This window comes from Passer montanus, unplaced genomic scaffold (genome assembly GCF_014805655.1).
Source record: "Passer montanus isolate IOZ18808 unplaced genomic scaffold, ASM1480565v1 scaffold39, whole genome shotgun sequence".
Lineage (NCBI taxonomy): Eukaryota > Metazoa > Chordata > Aves > Passeriformes > Passeridae > Passer > Passer montanus.
Window position 1 is genome coordinate 3001168 of NW_024368707.1, and position 17799 is coordinate 3018966.

Genomic DNA, 17799 nt, shown 5'->3' on the forward strand with positions numbered 1-17799 from the left:
TTGCTTGTGACTGCTCTGCCTGAAGTTTGCCCTCAGCCCAGCACGGTGCTCCCACCTCTGCTTACTTTGAAGTCTGAGTGTTGTGCCATGGGCAAACCCAACTTAAAAACTATATTGGTGTGCTCTGTTGGAGCTTGGTCTCAGTACTTTCTGGATAGCAGATAGGGTAGGCACCGGTATCTTCAATCCCAGCCCCATATTCAAAATATTAAACGATAAGATTTACATGTTAAAAGGCAGAATTATTTCCACCTGGCTGCTGAGAGGGATCAAGGAATAAGTGCCTTGTCTCTTGTCACTAATACTTGCCTACCCTGAGATTACAGGGCTGCGACTCAGACAGATACTTTTCTGAGACCCAAGTTACCATGAAACACACTCTGCCATCTGTATCCGTCCCAGAACTGAAAGGCAAAAAAACCACAAACAAACAAAAAAACCCAAAAAAAAAAAAAAAACCCCCCCCCCCCAAAAAAAAAAAAAAAAAAAAAAACAAACCAAAACCCCTAAAAGAAGCAAAATGGATTGTGTCAGTCAAAGAAAAAAATATTTCTGTCTGGAGAATGTAGGGAAGGAAATTTGTTTGTGAACACATTAGCCATCTCAATATGATCCCTTCCCTGACCTTAATCGGGATTTTATGCAGGGCTTTAGGGATTTTGCAGTGCACCCTCTAACATCATAAATATTAATTAAGTTTACATAAATAGGATCCTACATTCAAAGGCTGTGGGTTCAAGTAAATGTTTTAATTTGAAAAGGAGGTGGGGTAATAAAAAGATAGCAAAGGTGATTTTTTAACCATTCTTATTTGATTTTTGGTTTGAGCAGTCTATCTTCTTACTGTCTACAGCGAGACAAACAAACCTTTCCATTTCATGAGTCTGGTACAAGAGGTGAGTCACAGAATGAATGGGCATCTTTCCATGGTACTGGAAAGTGACTACAGCAAGTATCTGCTTCCCAGACTGCTGCTAGGGAGCCCAGCCCCTCGCTCTGAGCAGTCCCCATGTTCACCACTTTAAGAAGCTGCTGCAGTGCTCTCCTGGGAGAAGGGGCAGGTGGCAGTCCCAAACAAACCAGCCTATTGCACCTGGAAAGCAGCTGCTCTGTGTGTAGTCGTTTGCTGCCTGGGAAGCCAGGGGCGGGTTTCCTTTAGCTGTTCTCCTCCCACTCTCCCCAGGCCTCAGTTTCCCTGTCTGTGATGTGCAAGGGAAATTACTTGGGAAGCCTGAAGGTGGTAGTGTAAGACCAAAGCAAAGTGAGATGCTTTCTCCTGCAGTCCAAGCTGACAGTGCTCCACAGCAGATGTTAAGAGATGTCCAGGAAGCCCTGAGGTTGGACAGGCCCCATTTTTCAAACTTACTATGCTGCTTGTGTTGTTGTTTAACAAAGCAGGATGAGGAAAGATGCATGCAAATATCTAGTTTTCATTCCCCTAATAGGACTGGTTTTTTTTCCTACTTGGTCCTCGTGGTCTCTTATATTTATTCCTCTTTCAAAAGAAAAAATCAGTCCTTAAGGAATTTTAAGTTGCTTATATGACAAATTACACCGCAAATTAGCATAACTTTTTTCATATTTTTCAACAGTTAAAATGTTTAAGATCTTACTGTGGCAAAGTTATTATGTGTTCAGACTAAATCAAAATCAAACATTCTGACTTTATACAAACAATCTGTTTCAAACACATTAAAGCACCATTGAAATTATGTTTCATGGAAATGTTTGAAACAATTAATTGGTTCTCATGGAAAGTCTCCAGTTTATAAACTCAGCTGTTTTTGACACTTCTATACTTTCAGTGCAGAAAATCTGCTACTACAGTTCATATTAATGCCAAATTTGGCCCATGAGGCAGCTGATATTAAACCACTGCCACCCAATTTCTAAGGGAACTATAAAATCTGTAGATTCGGAAGATGCTGCAGGGAGCCTATAACCTCAAATTCTAAGCAAGACAGAAAAGCTGATCTGATGTGATGGCCCACATGGGACCAAAGGAAAAAAAATGAAGAGCAAGAATGGCATTAAAAGGTACTATAATCACTTACAGTCAAACTAAGTCTGGTATTGCCTGAAACCCTTGATGCCATCAGCTCTCTCCCTAACCTGCTCCCCAGCAGTTCTACTTGTGAATCAAGGCATAAATATGTCTGTAACCATCTCCAATTTCAATTTAAGTTAATATTCTGGTTTAAGTCTCAATTTAGACTGCAGAAGGTCGGGAGAGGACATACCTCCCATCCATCCATCCTTGATGCAAAGTTGTTAGCCTCCGAGCAAGGAAAGGAAGCAGGTACATGAGGATAGCACATTTTATATCACTCAAGTGACAAATATAAGCCATACAAGTATGGAGGTGGACATATAAACGCGTAGGATTAAAGAGTAACATCAGTTTGAAATATCTTGTGTTCCTGTAGAGGAGCATGCCAGCAGAGTGAAGTGGACATCTGTCTAAGCACATATGGGATGGGATCCATGCTGTGGAAGTAAGCCACAGTTTACTTGGTGCTTTTAGGGGATTGCTGTATCCTTTGGCCAAAACCCCTTTCTGTATTGCACTGGTGCATGAAGGGTCTTTTAGAAAAAGCTTTAAACTAATGACCTGAAACCAGTATAAAAGTTAAATTTTGGCACCCTGTCATTAGCACGTGCCTCTGCCCTGTGTGCCCTGGCTGTGATAGCTGTGATAGCCGTGTAGGCACTGCAGAGATGGCTGGGTGCAGGCAGGCATGTGTTTGCTCTGAGCCTGCTGAGCCCTCCCTTATCTCTCCCTGCTGCCTTGGTGAAGCTTCTCTTCACGCTACTGTTCACCCGAATATCAATGAGTGAAAACGAGGCATTGCCAGGGTTTCAGAGGGGAGAGACGGGGCAACTCACAGCTCTTTCTCTTTCTCCCTCTCTGTCTGTCTCTCTGTACCACACTTCCCCCAGCCTTTTCTTATATATTACCAGGTTTAAAGCACAAACTACCCTGTGGCAAGTGTCTGATTGCAGATAGTTTTCTCAGCGCTCTCTCTTCAGATTGCATAATCCAAGCCCAGAAAGGCTTCTCTGTTTATCCTGAAGTAACCCTAGCCTGTGGGCAAAGCTCTCCACATTGCCCTGCCCCAGCTGCGATGTACTCACAGTTCACAGTGACCCGGACTTGCTTGACGTCTGCTGAGGCAACTTCGTTGGCAGCTTTGCACTCGTACTTGCCCGACTGCTCTCGTGTGATCCCCAGGATCTCCAGGTACTCCTCCTCACCTTCAAACTCTCTGCCTGGTAGGACAGAAAAATACAGAGAGTGGTTCTATTAGGCTTTCAGATTTAGGAAATTGCTATGGAGGAACAATCACAACATGGAGTAGGCAAAAAAGCAACTGTCATGAGCTGTTTAAAAGTTATTTCAGAAGGCGCTGAAAACTGAAAATCTGGAAGGCACCATACAGGTGGTACAATACATAGCATCTCACAGGCTGCCCAGGCTGAGAAGCAAAATATCCACCACTAAAGATGAGACTAAGTTCACTAGTGTGATGGCTGAGTACCACCAGAGGTTAGTCATGCTGTGGGTAATGTGCTGGACCCAGGGCTAGCTGGGTCCTCAGATGTGTTGTCAGCACCCTTTTCTCCACTGCAAAACTGTGAAAAATGTCTTTCTGTCTCCCACAGCAACCACCACCCTGAAGTGCCATCGATCAGATCAAGCTACTGTTAAACACAGCCAAACTGAGAGAAACAAACTGTAATTTGATCTGCAGAGACCAATAATCATCATGCATCCCTGAGCTACTGTACATATGAAATGACACATTTAAACCCTGCTGCCTCACTTACACACTTTGGAAAACAGTGACTTAAGTGTCAGTGGGGTTTATGGATGGGGGGCAGGAATCAGGGGAGGTCTGTGGCCTTGCTTTTAACTCACTGTGTGACCTTGAGTGAGTCACTCCTTTGCTCTCCCTCTGTAAACTGCAGCAAATAGCACCCCCTCTCTCATCACCTCCTGGTTAGAGAAGGGCAGTGAGGTTAACCCATGTAAAACACATTAGATTCATTCCATGAAAGTTGCCAGGGAAGCATGAAATATTAGGATTGGTATATCTACCCTATTCCTTCAGAAAGCAAAATTAGGCACCTCCTGGAAAGAATCTGAACCACATTTCCTTCTCTCAGAGGAGGAAAGCACTGCTCTGCAGCATTGGAAATGGCAAGCCCCAGTTGTGTGCCTGTCTATGTTTAGAGAAATCAGCCCCTAACCTTAAAAGTTTAAAAGACAGATTTGAAAAAAAAAAATAAAAGGTCACATCAAAAGAGCTCCCATTCAGGTTCCTCAGAGAGTGGTCAGATTTTCCAAAAAACTCTCTGCCCAGAAGGTATTTTCTGCTCAACAGGTGCTGAGCAGAAACCCTGCCCACTTCACAAAAATGCAGTTTTTGAGAGAGCTCAAATAGTGCCTACTGTTTGCCTTGGTTTATGGCACTGCATGAAAGCAGTGGGTAAGTCTGGTCTCTGGAGCTGAACTTTCCATGGAGCCACCTGCAGCAAAACCCACCCCAGAGGCACAGACCTGCTGCAGTGTCTTGGCCAGGTCAGCCTGGTGATGCCAGCTATGTGCAATTCCCTTCAGCATCAGAGAGGAACTTCAGAAGCTTCAAAATCTGCTCATAACTCTGTATCTTACATAATTTTTTTTTAATTTTTATTTTTCACAGGCAATTTTCAGAATCATTCTAGGAGAAAACCACCCCCTGTCACGGAGACTCAGCATGAAAACAGCGGTGTACCTATTAAACTCATGTAAAGACAAGGGCTCCCCCTCTCTTTCAGCAGGGCTAATCAGCAGTCCCTTCTTCCAGCTCCTACCAGATGTTCAGGTAGCAAAAATCTTATTGCTATGTCTAAAATTTACAACTGCTTTGTTTTTTGCATCCCAAAAGTCTGCTGCAGGACCTTCCTGCATGGCAGCAGCATTTTGCACAAGAGAAGGAGGCAAAATTGGCTCCTGCTGCCAGAACATGGCTTTCAGTCCTCTGCTCTGCACTGGGGCTGATGCTTGAAGAGTCAGTGGAGAAGGAAGCAGGGTGGGATTTTCACAGGTTTTTTGTATTTCTGTAACTCACAATCATGTTAGGGAGTCCTAACCCCAGTAGGACCAGAATAAGGTGAGTCTCAGAAATGCGGAAGGGACTTCAGTCACCATCTAATCCATTCCCCAGTCTCAAGGCAGGACACGTGAGTCATGTCATGGACACAGCCATCCTCTGCCCTCCAGCGGCAGAGATTCTGCAGCCACTCCTGACAATCTGTCCCTGTGCTTTGCTGTCCTTACCACTGGAGCAGTTTCCTGAAGTTTGACCTGAGTCTTCCTTGCTGCAATTTAAAGCTATTACTTTTGTCTTACCCACTACAGACAAAAAGAACAAATCATTCCCTCCTTCCCTGCAATAGCCTTTTATCAACTTTTAAATCACTTAGTTCCTCCTTCGGTTGTCATCTTTTTTTTTCTTTCTTTTGGCTGAACATTGTCAGGGTCTTTCAACCTTCCTCTGTAGGTGAGGTTTTTTTAGGCTCGTGATCATTCTTGTTCTTCGCTTTTAGACGTCTCTGACAAGTTTACATTTTTCTGGACGTGTGATACCCCAAACTGAACACAGCATTTCAGATGAGGTGCTACTATGGCTGAACACAGATGAAGGATTACATTGCAACTACTGCACCGTGCTGTTATCTGTAGAGGCAGCACATTGTTTCTGGTTTTGTTACAGAAGGGATAATTTCTGTTGGGGAACTCTCTTAATTCCCAGATTTTCTTATGGCATATTGCTACCTGCTAATAAATTACTTTAAAAATCCCGCCCCCAAACTGAGCTGACAACCAACACTCGTCTCCTTTCACAGCAGCACTCTCAGTTGGTAGGTCAGTGAGTTGACTGGAAAGTTAATCAGACATCAGGGAAAGACTCAAAAAGAAAAGGTTAAAACATAATTTGCCTCTGTTTTGCAACTCATTTGCTCTGCAGTTCTGTCTTGTTTATACACAGGGTTCATTCCAAGTGGGACTTGCTTCTCCTGCAATTTGCCCTTGTCACAAGACTGTCACCATAATGAAGACAGGGTTGAGGGTGACTTAACCAGCTCTAATGGAGTGGCACCCTCATTACGGGTGCTGTTAAGTCTGTCAGAGAACTACATAAGTGGAGCTCCAAAGTAACCTACAAGGGTAGATACCTTCCCAAGGGAAGATGTTTTTGAGCTTCTCCCCTGCATACATACATGCACTTGAAGTGTACTGTGTACCATGTCTGACAGGAGAGCTTTCACAGCTACACACAACCCTTCCCAAGACATGATGAGCTGCTGGCTTGCCCAGTGGAGTGCCCTGGAAGTAACTGAAAGGCAGGACTTCTGTTCTAAAGGACATGTCAAAGACATCAATAACCCTATTCAGCTCCTCATTCCCCTGCTCTAGGACACACATATAAGCAAAATACTTCAGGGAAAGTTTCTGTGACAGTCTTTCGCTGTATAAGTGGTAGCACACTTCTTGTCTCTGCGTTGGTGACCCTGAGCATCAACATTTTGTTACAAGAATTGAGCTGCTCTCACTTTCAAGACACACCCTTTTGCTTGCTGCCTTGTCCCCTCTAAGAGCACATTAACCATTTCTAACAAAAAACCATTTATATAAAATTGAGGTGTTGTAGTACAGAGCAGGGAGAGGAAAGATGTATCACAGTGTGTTAGAGAAATGTCAGGTTGTGATATCTTGCAAAGAGCTGTAGAGATTTCACTAATTCACTTTGGCAGCCAGATTAGGTGAGTCATATTAACTCTAACCTCTAAGACAAAAAGGGGATGAGGGGAGCAGGAACAGAACTTTATACATTGAGTCAATTTACAAATGTTTCTGCATGGGAGCCAGCTTTGGTAGGGAACTGATGGTCGTCACTCTACAGTTTATCAAAGCAGGGAGGGAGAAGGCTTGGACAATGCTCTTTGGTACCGATAACAATGAACATATTCTATTAGGTGAAAGAGGGACTGCCAACTCCTGGCAAGACAGCCACTCCATTCCCATTAAGAGAAGATATTTGCCTTGAGCAGATTATCAAGAGATGAAATTCTGACCATACTGCCAAAGCTTCCTTACTGACAAGGGTTGTCTCTTAGCAGTTCTGCTTGGTTCAGTACAGCCCTTTCCCAGTGAGGGTCCTTTCAGGTTTCCCTAGGTGGATGACTTCTCACTCAGTGCAGCTGTTCACATCCTAAACCATCCCCTTGCATGACTGCAGGCAACCTGCTTCCCTACAGGTTTTTGTCTTTCACATGTTCATAGTTAGCTTGGTTTTTTTACAGCCCCATTAAACACCATCTTGCCAAGCTGTAGCTCCTTAACGCTGTCCCACTGAATCAGAAAGAGGAGCTTTCTGCTCTGGAGGCTGGAGATAGAGAGAGCACGAGCCTGGGAGGCTTGACAATCAAACCAAGAGGGAACGACCCTGAGCATCACGAGCCAGGCGGCTGCTGCCGCTCGGAGCTGGCAGAGCCTTTTTTGCAGAGGGATCTGCGGCAGCAGCTTTGATGTGTGCAGGAGGAAGGCTTTGAAGGCCTGCTTGCCTCAGCCACATTTCCTATCCCCTGGCTTCCTAATTGGACCCAGTAAATAATGAAGCTGAGCAGCAAATCTGCTTGGCTATGCTAGCCTGCTGGCAAGAAACCTTCCTTTCCCCTTACCCTCTGGAAATAGCCTTGTATAACCCCATTGGCTCTGCATATTGTCCTTGTTACTGTGCACACATGCCTGTACTCTCATATAGATATGATATATATCTATATATATATGCTATATTCTGTATTTTATATACTCTGTATTTTACTTGTTTTCACATCTATAGATCCACCTGTGTGTGCAAAAACACAGACTGACATATTCCCCAGGCATTTATGGGCCCTTCCCACCCCTACCCAAACGGCCCCCTGCCCTGCCACATACCATCACTCTTTCCTCAAAGGCTAAATGCTTCCTTTCTACAAATGAGCCACACCCAGTCAAAATCCTACTTGTACTGTGTGCAGACAGATCTTTCAGGTAGTCAGGGCCAGCACTGCATTCAGTCACCTTCTCCACCAGAGAGCCCTTTCCCTTCATGCCCTAGTTTCTTACATCTCCAAAGGGGAAGCTGATCTCCAGAGGTGGCAGACACAATTTGTTTCATCTCCTCTCCTGTCTGTGCATCCAACACTGGGCTTCTTCTTGTGCAGAAATTACTGTAGTTGTCTTATTTATTTATTTTATAAACACTGCTGTGGTCTCAAATTAAACTGAAATTTAGATCTGCTGAAAGTATCTGTTTGCATTTGGCATGTGGAAAAAGAGATCAGTCACCCTGCTCCTATGTTTGTTTTCCCTCCAAGCATCTTTGTAGTTGTAAAAAGAGGGGAGCAGAATGGGTTATGCATCTTTGTTGGGCTTAAAACAGGATGCAAAGAGATAAAAAAGAATGGAAATCAATGGATGCCATTTGAAGTTTTTGGTGTGTAGCAACTTCTATTGTTAACTGCAGGTTTTGTTGTCTCTGCACTCTCCATTTAGTGTTTGAGGTTTTGCTCACCTAACTTACCTCCTTCCCTCTGCACCTTCTATTGCCTAGGAACGGGCTTCTGAAAGACAAAAATAGCTAAGGGAGCCTTTGACATGATTTTTTTGTTTTACCTCCAGCTGAGGGTTTTCTTTTTTTTAATTCAAAACTTTGAAGTTTTCATTTATCAGTTCCTGTCTCCTCAGCCATCACAGATTCCTATGAGCTTGTCATTTTTTCCCATCCCTTTGTTGAAAACGCTTGTTTTTAGCAAGGAGATCAGTAGAGAGAAGCAGATGGTGGATAAGCAAAGGGACAACTAGTGCTACAATGCTAGAGTGAGGAAGGCAGGCAGAAAACCTAGAGTAGCATGGGAAGTGGTGAAAACAGGGAAAGCTTGAGAGAAGACAAAAATAGATGGAGAAAAATCAGAGGGAGAATGAAGAGAGGAAGAGTGGCTGGGATAGAGGAACACAAAAAAAAGTGAGACTCCAGTGACTGAGAAAAAGAGAAAATGGTATTCAGCTACTGACAAAGAGAAACACATTGAGACAAGTGAGTGAGCAAGATGGGAGGTGAGACAGCAGCAGACAGAGAGATGTACAGCTGGGAGAGAAGCACAGCCATCCCTTGTGTAAAGGGAGCCATGAAATAACAACTGCCAGAGGGACAGGAACAGAGGGGTCACATGTAGTAAGGCAGTAATTACTCTGTTTAAGCAGCAAGGCACAGCAGGGTATTTATTGTTTAAGCTGGCCTCATGCCTCCCATGCCCTCAGGTCTGTAGCTATTACACATAAACCAAAAAACTAGAGCAGTGCCAGGGAGGGCTCTGGCCTGGCTCTGGCTTTATGAATGAGAATGAGTCAGACTGGGAGGAAACACTCTGGCATGGTTTCCCCTGGCGTTCACCAGGACTTTGCTCATCAGCAATCACATTTACACCGTATGTGCAAAACTGCCTGCCCTGCCTCCCGAGCCAAGGGCAGTGCCCAAGGAGCTCCCTGGCTGGGGAAACATGAACACCTGCTGGTATGACCAGGGTTAAGAGAGCCTGTGATTTTCATGGGCTCCTTTGTCTCAAACTCCATGCAACCAGCATGCAAACAAAACCTGCCAGGCTGAGAGCAGCTTCCCCAGACTGAACAATGTCTCTGTGTTCTCTCTTGGGACAGCGCTGACCAATCCACTTGGGATGACTTGCCCATCGCTGACAGCTCTACCCAGGAGCTGGAAGCCAAAATCTGACAGCTCAGATGCAGTTTGCATCCCAGCTGTGGGTGTGTGTCAGTCGGGGTCATCTGCCTGAGGCAGCCTCAGCAGATCAGCTGTATCTCTGAATTTCTACCCCCTCTTTTCTATAAATGACCACTAGGGGACATTACACTCTCTCACACACAGCCCTGAGTCTGGGCATGGAGCAGGTGTGCAATATACTATTTCATCTCAGCAGCTGATTCTATTTTCCATTCAAAATTCACATGTGAACACCAGAAAGAAAGTGGGCTATCCCATGAAAAAAAATCCAGACCCACTTCAGGTCAAAGCCCTGTGTTTGACCAGTGGTTTTCTTCTTCTCTTAGCTGAACCAGAAGAAGGAATAATGTTCTGACTCAATTTGACATATAATTTAAATCAGATGATTTAATGTTGAAGAAGATCACTTTTTCTCCTCAAAATTACTTACTGAATTTAGCCTAAATTTGTTAACACTTTTTTAATGAACACAAACAGCATTTTTTGGATAGATTAATTACTTTTGAACAGAACTTGGCTGTGAAGCCAATGTATAAAGTAAGTTATGAACTACGAGGTAAATTAAGTCATGTAATGTCACAACTACAATATTATACTCCCTAAGTGTTGCATACTGCAATGCAAATTGTCATGACTATGCTACCAAACACCAAGCCTTAATTTTACTGCCAAGAAAATGACACATAAACATGAACAAACCAATAGTTGCACCATTTCTGCATTGCAAAATTTTCGCCTGCTGCCTTTTGAAGGGTACTTTAAAACAACATGAAGTAGGAGTCACCATCAGCTAGACGAATCAATAAGATGTCACCACATCTTTGAGAGCCTTAGGACGGCAGGGGCTGATAACTCATCAGGGTTGTGAGGACAGTGCTGGAGCAGCTAACAAAATGGAGGTTGAAAACAGAAGGTCAGACAAAGAATCACAGCTGACGCTCAGGAGTTCTTCGATGTGCACAAGTGGATGGCAGCACAGCAGTCTCACTCCCAGCAGTGTGGTCAGCACTGCAGGGCCCTGTGCCCTCTTTCCTCCACCACCTACAAGAAGAGGACGGGCCAGCACTTGCCCCTGGCAAGAGGAACATCAGGGTGTGTTTGCGGGGGTGTGGGTGTGTAATCAACAGGTCTGTGTTTCCCACTGTGCTAAGCACAAGATGGTAATGCAAGCTGAGAGCTGATGCAGGGGACTGAGTTTTCTTGCATGTCATGGACACTTATGAATGGCATAAAATAAATCAGCAAGCAGTCAACTATTTTTATAGTCTCTAGTGACTCTGTAAGATGGTTGCCTTTCATTTGACCTCATGTAATACTCCTACAAGACTTTCCTACAAGATTTCTTATTTTGGACAATGAGCTTGTGCTATCATTGCTGTACAGTTTGAAGACAAGTTTCTCCTCACAAAAACAAGACCAAAGAAAAGACTGACAACAATAAGTCCCTTCTGGGGCAAGAAGCCTGACTGAACTGTACAATTTCTGTCCTGCCAGTGAAGAGCAATGATGGACTGCAAAGCAGTCCCTATTTAATTCCACAAATCATTATGTCAGGCCCAGATTTTAGGGAAACCTCATGCGATGGCACTCACTGGTACCAACTGTATCAGTTGCTCAGTCTAGGAACTATAGGGGTTGGTCTGTGTTTGATGGCATCTTTAAAAATCCTTGTCATGTTCTTTACAAAGTCTCTTGTGTCTTATGTAGCACAAGACATGCTCAATATACTATTGTGCAAGAATCAAGTGGCTCGCTTTTATAGGCATCCACCAGAATGTTTCCCAGTTTTTAAATATAAGGTGTTTGTTCCCTTCTGTCCTATGCCCATTTGTACTTCTTGGGGTGAGAGAGAAATGATGAACCCAGAACTCCAAGCTAACTTAAAAATTTTTTAAAAATTTGAAGATCCCCTCCTCCTCAATGATTCAACTTAGCCCACAGAATTATGTTCTTATATGTTTGAAACTTGGAAGAAGTCTTGAGAAATTACAAATTGGCACAAATTTACTTGAAATGGGAAAGAGCATTAACTCAGAAGCTTAGGCATCGCTGTGGTTCTTTTTCTGTAAGCTGGAGCCAAACACTTCATGACCAGATAACACAGCCCCTAAATCCTCTGTCCTTTTGCAAGATGGTAATTCCTGTAGTTCATCCCTGTTTTCATTGAGGCTTCTCTGAACACCAACTTCACAAACAAAACCTAAAGACTGAGATTTCTGTATCAGCCTGGATCTAGCTACTCTGCTTTTAAACTGCTGTAGTTTTCAACTGAGGAAATGAGGTCAAAGAGTTAAGCCACCCCTTAGCAAGATTTACCCTTTCAAAAACATGCCAGATTGTTGTGATGCCTGGTACCAATATTTGTATAGGTGGATTAGCTTCTTCAAAAATAATTTTGTTTACTTTTCTCTTGACCCCTCTCCTTGCTGCAGTGTTTCTCAATTAGATCCAGCATAGTAATTTCCTGACACTATCCCCCATATCTGCTCCTGGTGGAAGAAGAAAAGGGAATACTTTGTGGGGAGCACAACAAGGGATCAGGAGATGAGACTAACTAGCTAAATTCAGGATTCAGCAGGCATCAAATATTGCCAGTTATCAAGGTGAGAATCACGGACGTTTGAGGTAGGGTGGGGTGTGCCAGGAAGAGATTGTTTGGGCTCACATGCTGCAGAGACTTTTGATCAATTGGGCTGGCTCCTGTGATATTATCATCAGAGGTGTCTGCCATTGATTCATAGTGATAGCAGTTCAGATAAATGATTACTTCAGTTCAGAATATTTAATTCTTATTCATTTAGCCACTCCCTTGCTTTCCAAAGAATAAATAGTCTCTCTCTCCCTCAAACTTGCAAGGCAGTGGCTGTGAAGGAGAAGGAAGGCATTTGCTCCATGCCTAATATTGCTTCCTTCGTAGTCCTACAGGGGAGGCAAACAGAGAGGAAATACAGACCCTGATATTGAGGTCTTGTTGCTCCCTCATGCAGCTACTCCCATTGCTAGCGCAGCTGTTGGCCATCAGCACACTTGAAAATCCTGGCTGTGAAGCAGGATTTCTCTCTCAAATATATGGGAGAAAAAAAAGGGAGTCATCAGAATGGGAGAAAGCAGAAAACTGGAAGTAGAAGAAACAGTATCATAACAACTCCTTTCTGACTTCTTACAGCTTACCCCATAAATTTAGGAAGGGGTCTGAAGACAAACCTAAAAGATACTTCATTGCCTTCATACCAACTCCTTAATACTTGTTCTGATGATTACATAAAATTTCCAACAACTGTAGCAATGCTGGCATGAGAACACCATGCCCAATCATGTCAATCAAAATGTGTCTCACTGGGCTTTGCCTCTCTGAATCCCCCTATTACCTTCATGGACAGGAATCCATTTATTTCTCTTCTCTTGACTCCCCAAGTGCATTTGATTCCTGTGGGAAGAGAAATGTCTTGCTCCAACAGGGGCCCAGTCAGCCAAAAGACGCAAGAAAATATGAAAAACCATCTGTGTTATGTTGAGGACTCTTTGGCTCCTTTCTGCCAAGCTCCCAGAGAGGCAGGAGTCTCATTAGAGTGCCTTTGCCACTGCACACCTGTGAGAATTTCACTGGAACTGAAACAGCAGTTGCTCTAATTAAACAGCACAGAGCAGGCCACCTTAATCACTGCCATGATTTCATCTTCCTTGAGGAGAGGAAGAGGCATCAAAACTGATAAGAGAGAGGGAAGAAGGTGAAAAGTACTGAATCCCTGGTTCCTCAATTTAAAGCACTAAGGGATGTCTCTCATCTCTGTAAAGATTAATGCAAGCTTCTGATGGCATGTTTTATTAAATGGTTATATAATAATTGATATTTGAAAGCAGTTTCCAAAAGCCACTAATGCTTTCACAAGACAAGACCATTAGGCTTTCAATGGCATTTGTGCCTGTAAGTCACTCAGGTGCCTTGGAAAACTTCACCTCTACCCTTTTATTCAAATCAGTGCCTCATTTACTCCATCAGTATGACCTTGCCAGCCTGTGTGGCAGAAACCAGGGGCAGGGGTGAAAATGATATGCCCTCTAAGGAAAGGGTCTATGTTTCCTCAAACTTGGGTGGAAGTAGGAGGTGCCAGCAGCACACAGCCTGAGTGAGAAATCCATCAGCTGAGGAGCAAGTACCCAGACACCAAGGACACGTAAGAAATAACAGCATGTTAATTCCTGTCCTGACTCTCCCAAAGCCTCTAATGGGGAGGAACATCTGTCCCTGAGACAAGGCACACAAGCAGGCCAGGTAGAAATGCTGCTGGCAAGCTAGAGGGCCAGTGGGCCAAAGCTTAATAGGAAAACAGCAGTGATTTGTCTCCACCACTATTTATGTTTCAAGCACATGACAGGTTGTCAGTGGAAGTGAGTGCTGCTAAATTTACTGCTTCTCAAATCCCCGCCACAGTTGCATACTTGACAAGTCACTTCATTTGAAGGGCTAGGTGTTGGGCTGGACTTTCCTCCCCTGCGCTCTCCTTCAATGAAAACCACAAACAGCTTTCTTTACACCACAGACTGATCCCCTTGGGGGCTATGATATCAGGGTGTGAGTTTAGAGAAGAGGGATGTTCCCAGCATATTCATTTTTAACCCTGATACATGCTGGTCTTGTTCTGGGCCACTTGACTGCAGATGTGTGTCTGACAGGACACACACATGACTGAACTGAACAAGTAACAGCTTGGTTACAGCATGGGGCATTCAGAGACAGAGAACATGAGAGTCTAGTGAGCATGAGTGAGTACCAGCTGGTGTGTGGGCAAGAGCTGCCGAGCATTGTAAGGAAAGCACTGCCAAAGACTGTGGGGATGCAAGAGGAAATGCAGGTGGGTGAAAGGGTGCCTGGGGATTAGACTGCACATATGTATGCATGTCTACAGGTGGTGGAAAAAACACGTGGAATAATGGGTGTGGGATTGGAAGTAGGGCAGAGCATTTAGATGAGGATATGAAGGGAGGAAGGCTGGCAGGCAGGGGAGAGGGTGAGGGGATGAGCACAGGGAGTGTCTGTGGACCTGTGTGTGGAGGTCTGAAATATGGAGTATCATTTGCCTCCCAAGTGTTGCATGGTGCCTCCATCCACACAGCCTCATGCACATCTGCAACATTACACATTTGGCAGATGGGAAAAGAGCCCTCATTAATGGCTGAAAATCTGTAACACCTGGTTTCAAACTCCCCTGGAAAGCAGAGGGGGAGTGAGGCTGCCATTTGATGATGGGGGCCGTAAAAACCCCAAACCTTCCCTTTTTTCTACCTGACTTGTCCTCACAGCACTACAGAATCCTTGCTGAAGGGGCTCTGGTCTAAGTTGCATGGAAGCTGCTCCCTGCTTTATGCAGCTGTGCTGCTGGACAGCAACATATCTTCTCCAATGTTCTGATTCCTTTTGGCTGCATATATCAAGGTAAAGATGTCAGGAATATGGTGTTTTGAAAGACAGCCAAATGTGACAGGGCACATCCTCCTACCTCAACCACTCCCTTCATTTCTTCTACATGCAATGGAGCTCTCTGCTTTCTCTTGCACATATCTTGCTATCGTGCACAGGGTCCTTTCATTTGGTTCCCTGATGTGCACTCAGTAAATTACATGTGTGCATGGACACACATCCTGTAAAGAATGTCATGCAGTAGAAGGACACATCTTGTTTTTTCCTGTTACAGGGGTTCAGGACCATTGCAATTCTCCATCAGCTCTTTAGGAATTTGCTCCACTTCCTTTTCCAGTGGTGTAGGCCAGAGGCCCTTGTTCTGCAATCGTGCCTCAGTTTATATGATTAAATGTAGCATCTGCAGCTATATTAGCTGCGCTATTAGTGACAAGTGCTATCAATCCTCATACTTCAGTGAATAAACTGATCACCAGCTGGGGATAGAAATCTCCCCTTGTCTCTCATCACCACAACATACAAACTGCTTTATGTGGGTTTCAGAGGGAGGGAAACAAAGAGAGGTGGAATATGAGGATGACAAATAGTTTGGGGTATCTTCTATCCTTTCTTTGGTTCTCTGCTTTCCGAAGAACACAACAGACTTTTTTTTTTTATGGGTGGCTCCTCCAAGGTTGCTCTAAGTTTTACTGTGGGTGGGGGAAAATACAACAATTGTGCCCTCCCACCTGACCTCCAAGGACTAAGAATTCATCCACAGTAATCATCTATGCCTCTTGGATTGAGGCCCTATGGCACTTTTACTGGATAATAGCATTTCTAAATTACCAGCATTTCAGTTAAATTCCTTTCTATCACCTTTCCAGCACCAGTATTCTGTCTGAGTACTCTGTATAGGCTAGGATTCAGTAGGGAAAAAATCCTGAAACTTTGACCATAAGCTATTGAAATAATAATAAAAAACAGGTTTTCAAATGCACTCTCTTTAAACACTTATTTCTCAACTGCTCTCAAAACTGCTGTCCTTGTATTTCTAAGTCCAGCATTCCAAAAGGGATGCTGGGTTTGATTATAACAACTTCCTGGCTTGTAGGTTATGCCAATATCCTGGTGGAATTTTATGCCACTAATCTCAGCAGTCTGCAGTTGCAGAACAGTTAAGGATGGGAAGAATGTTAAAATGGCAAATTCACCTGCAGGCTGTATTTTCTCACTACTTCAGGAGTAGAAGGTCTTGACATAATTTTCAGGCAGTATGAGCTTGCCTATACAGGGGGATGCAAGGAAAGAGACAGAAGAAGAGAGAAGAAAGGAGAATGGAGAACAGGGGAAGAACTGTCAAGACAACAAATAATTTAAAAAGTAGCATGGAGAAGATCGTTTGTGAAATCCAAGTCTTCTGGAGAAGAACTGAAAAGGAAATAAATAAAGAAAGAGACACAGAGCATGAGATAGAGATGAAAGTTTCATTAAAAAGAAGTGAGGGGATGCAGAGGGTTAGGGCAAACAAGCAGAGCCTGAGCAAGGTGAATTGCCATGGGAAAGCAATGGGGAATGCAGTTAGTGTTGGCTGGGAATACAACATACAAGGGGTAACTGAGGCCAGAGCCTTCCAGATGTATTACTGTTATATTGATCTGTGGTAAGCAATTTCACTGCTCACAGGCAATTCATGGCTGTTGCCAGTACCACTGAGGGCCCTGGACGCTTATGTGCTGTGCATACATGCAGAGGCATACGAGGAGAAAAAAGGTAAATTCCCATGACCTTTGGTAACGAGGGCTTGGGATGGAGTGGGAATGTTTGGTGCCAGCTCCCCCTCCTTACTTTCTGCCTGCTTCATCTCATTAAAAGAAGATAAAATACACCACATGAACAGCCATCCCATTTCTAGACAAACAAGTGCTCTTATTGCTACCTTCTCCAATACAGAGAGCTCCTCTGAAAAGTCTGCAATTCATGGAGCAAAAAGACAAAGAAGAAACCATAGTTGTCCCCCCTCATTCCAGCACTGCAGGAGACCTAGAAGATAATCTGCAGCACTTTCCATGCAGGTCTGGAAGAGCCCCTGTGAGTTTCTTTTGCTCTTCATCCTCTAGGCTCTTGCTGTGAATGCACTGTGGTTTGACTGGAGGTGAATGTGGTTGCTGAGAGGCTCAGGGAGGAAAGAAACAGAGAACCTCTCCAGTCACTTGTCACCGGGGTGATTTGAGGCTTTGGTGCCCTCACTTACAAATGTGTTCTGATGGGCAAAGGACACATGTCCCAGCTCCACCAGCAGAGGTGATGTCACACAGCAGAGCTGGGCCTCTGGTGCAGGCATGGGAGGGAGCCCATGGGTTGGAATGCAAGCAGGAAGCTGCTGCAAGAGGAGTTGAGGATGAAACTGAACCTGCTGGAGACCACAGGTCTGGCTCCTTACCCAACAGGAGAAATGGCTTTGCTGCTCTTGATCTTCTGAACAAGCAGCTTGCCCAAGAAGGCCCTCATCTGCTATATACAATGAGAAGGCTGAGGTCTGCTATGAGGGGAAAGTGTTCTACACTCAGA

At 44.2% G+C, this 17799-nt stretch overlaps 1 protein-coding gene across 4 annotated transcripts in view; it reads right to left on the bottom strand.

Annotated features, from left to right (window-relative positions):
* Positions 1–17799, bottom strand: part of LOC120506418 (limbic system associated membrane protein) — a 996252-nt gene that overhangs the window by 32244 nt on the left and 946209 nt on the right. For all 4 annotated transcript variants that reach the window (XM_039717979.1, XM_039717978.1, XM_039717980.1 and 1 more), the window contains one exon: positions 3136–3270. In XM_039717979.1, coding sequence (XP_039573913.1) covers positions 3136–3270 — 135 coding nt within the window. The remainder of the gene's footprint in view (positions 1–3135; positions 3271–17799) is intronic.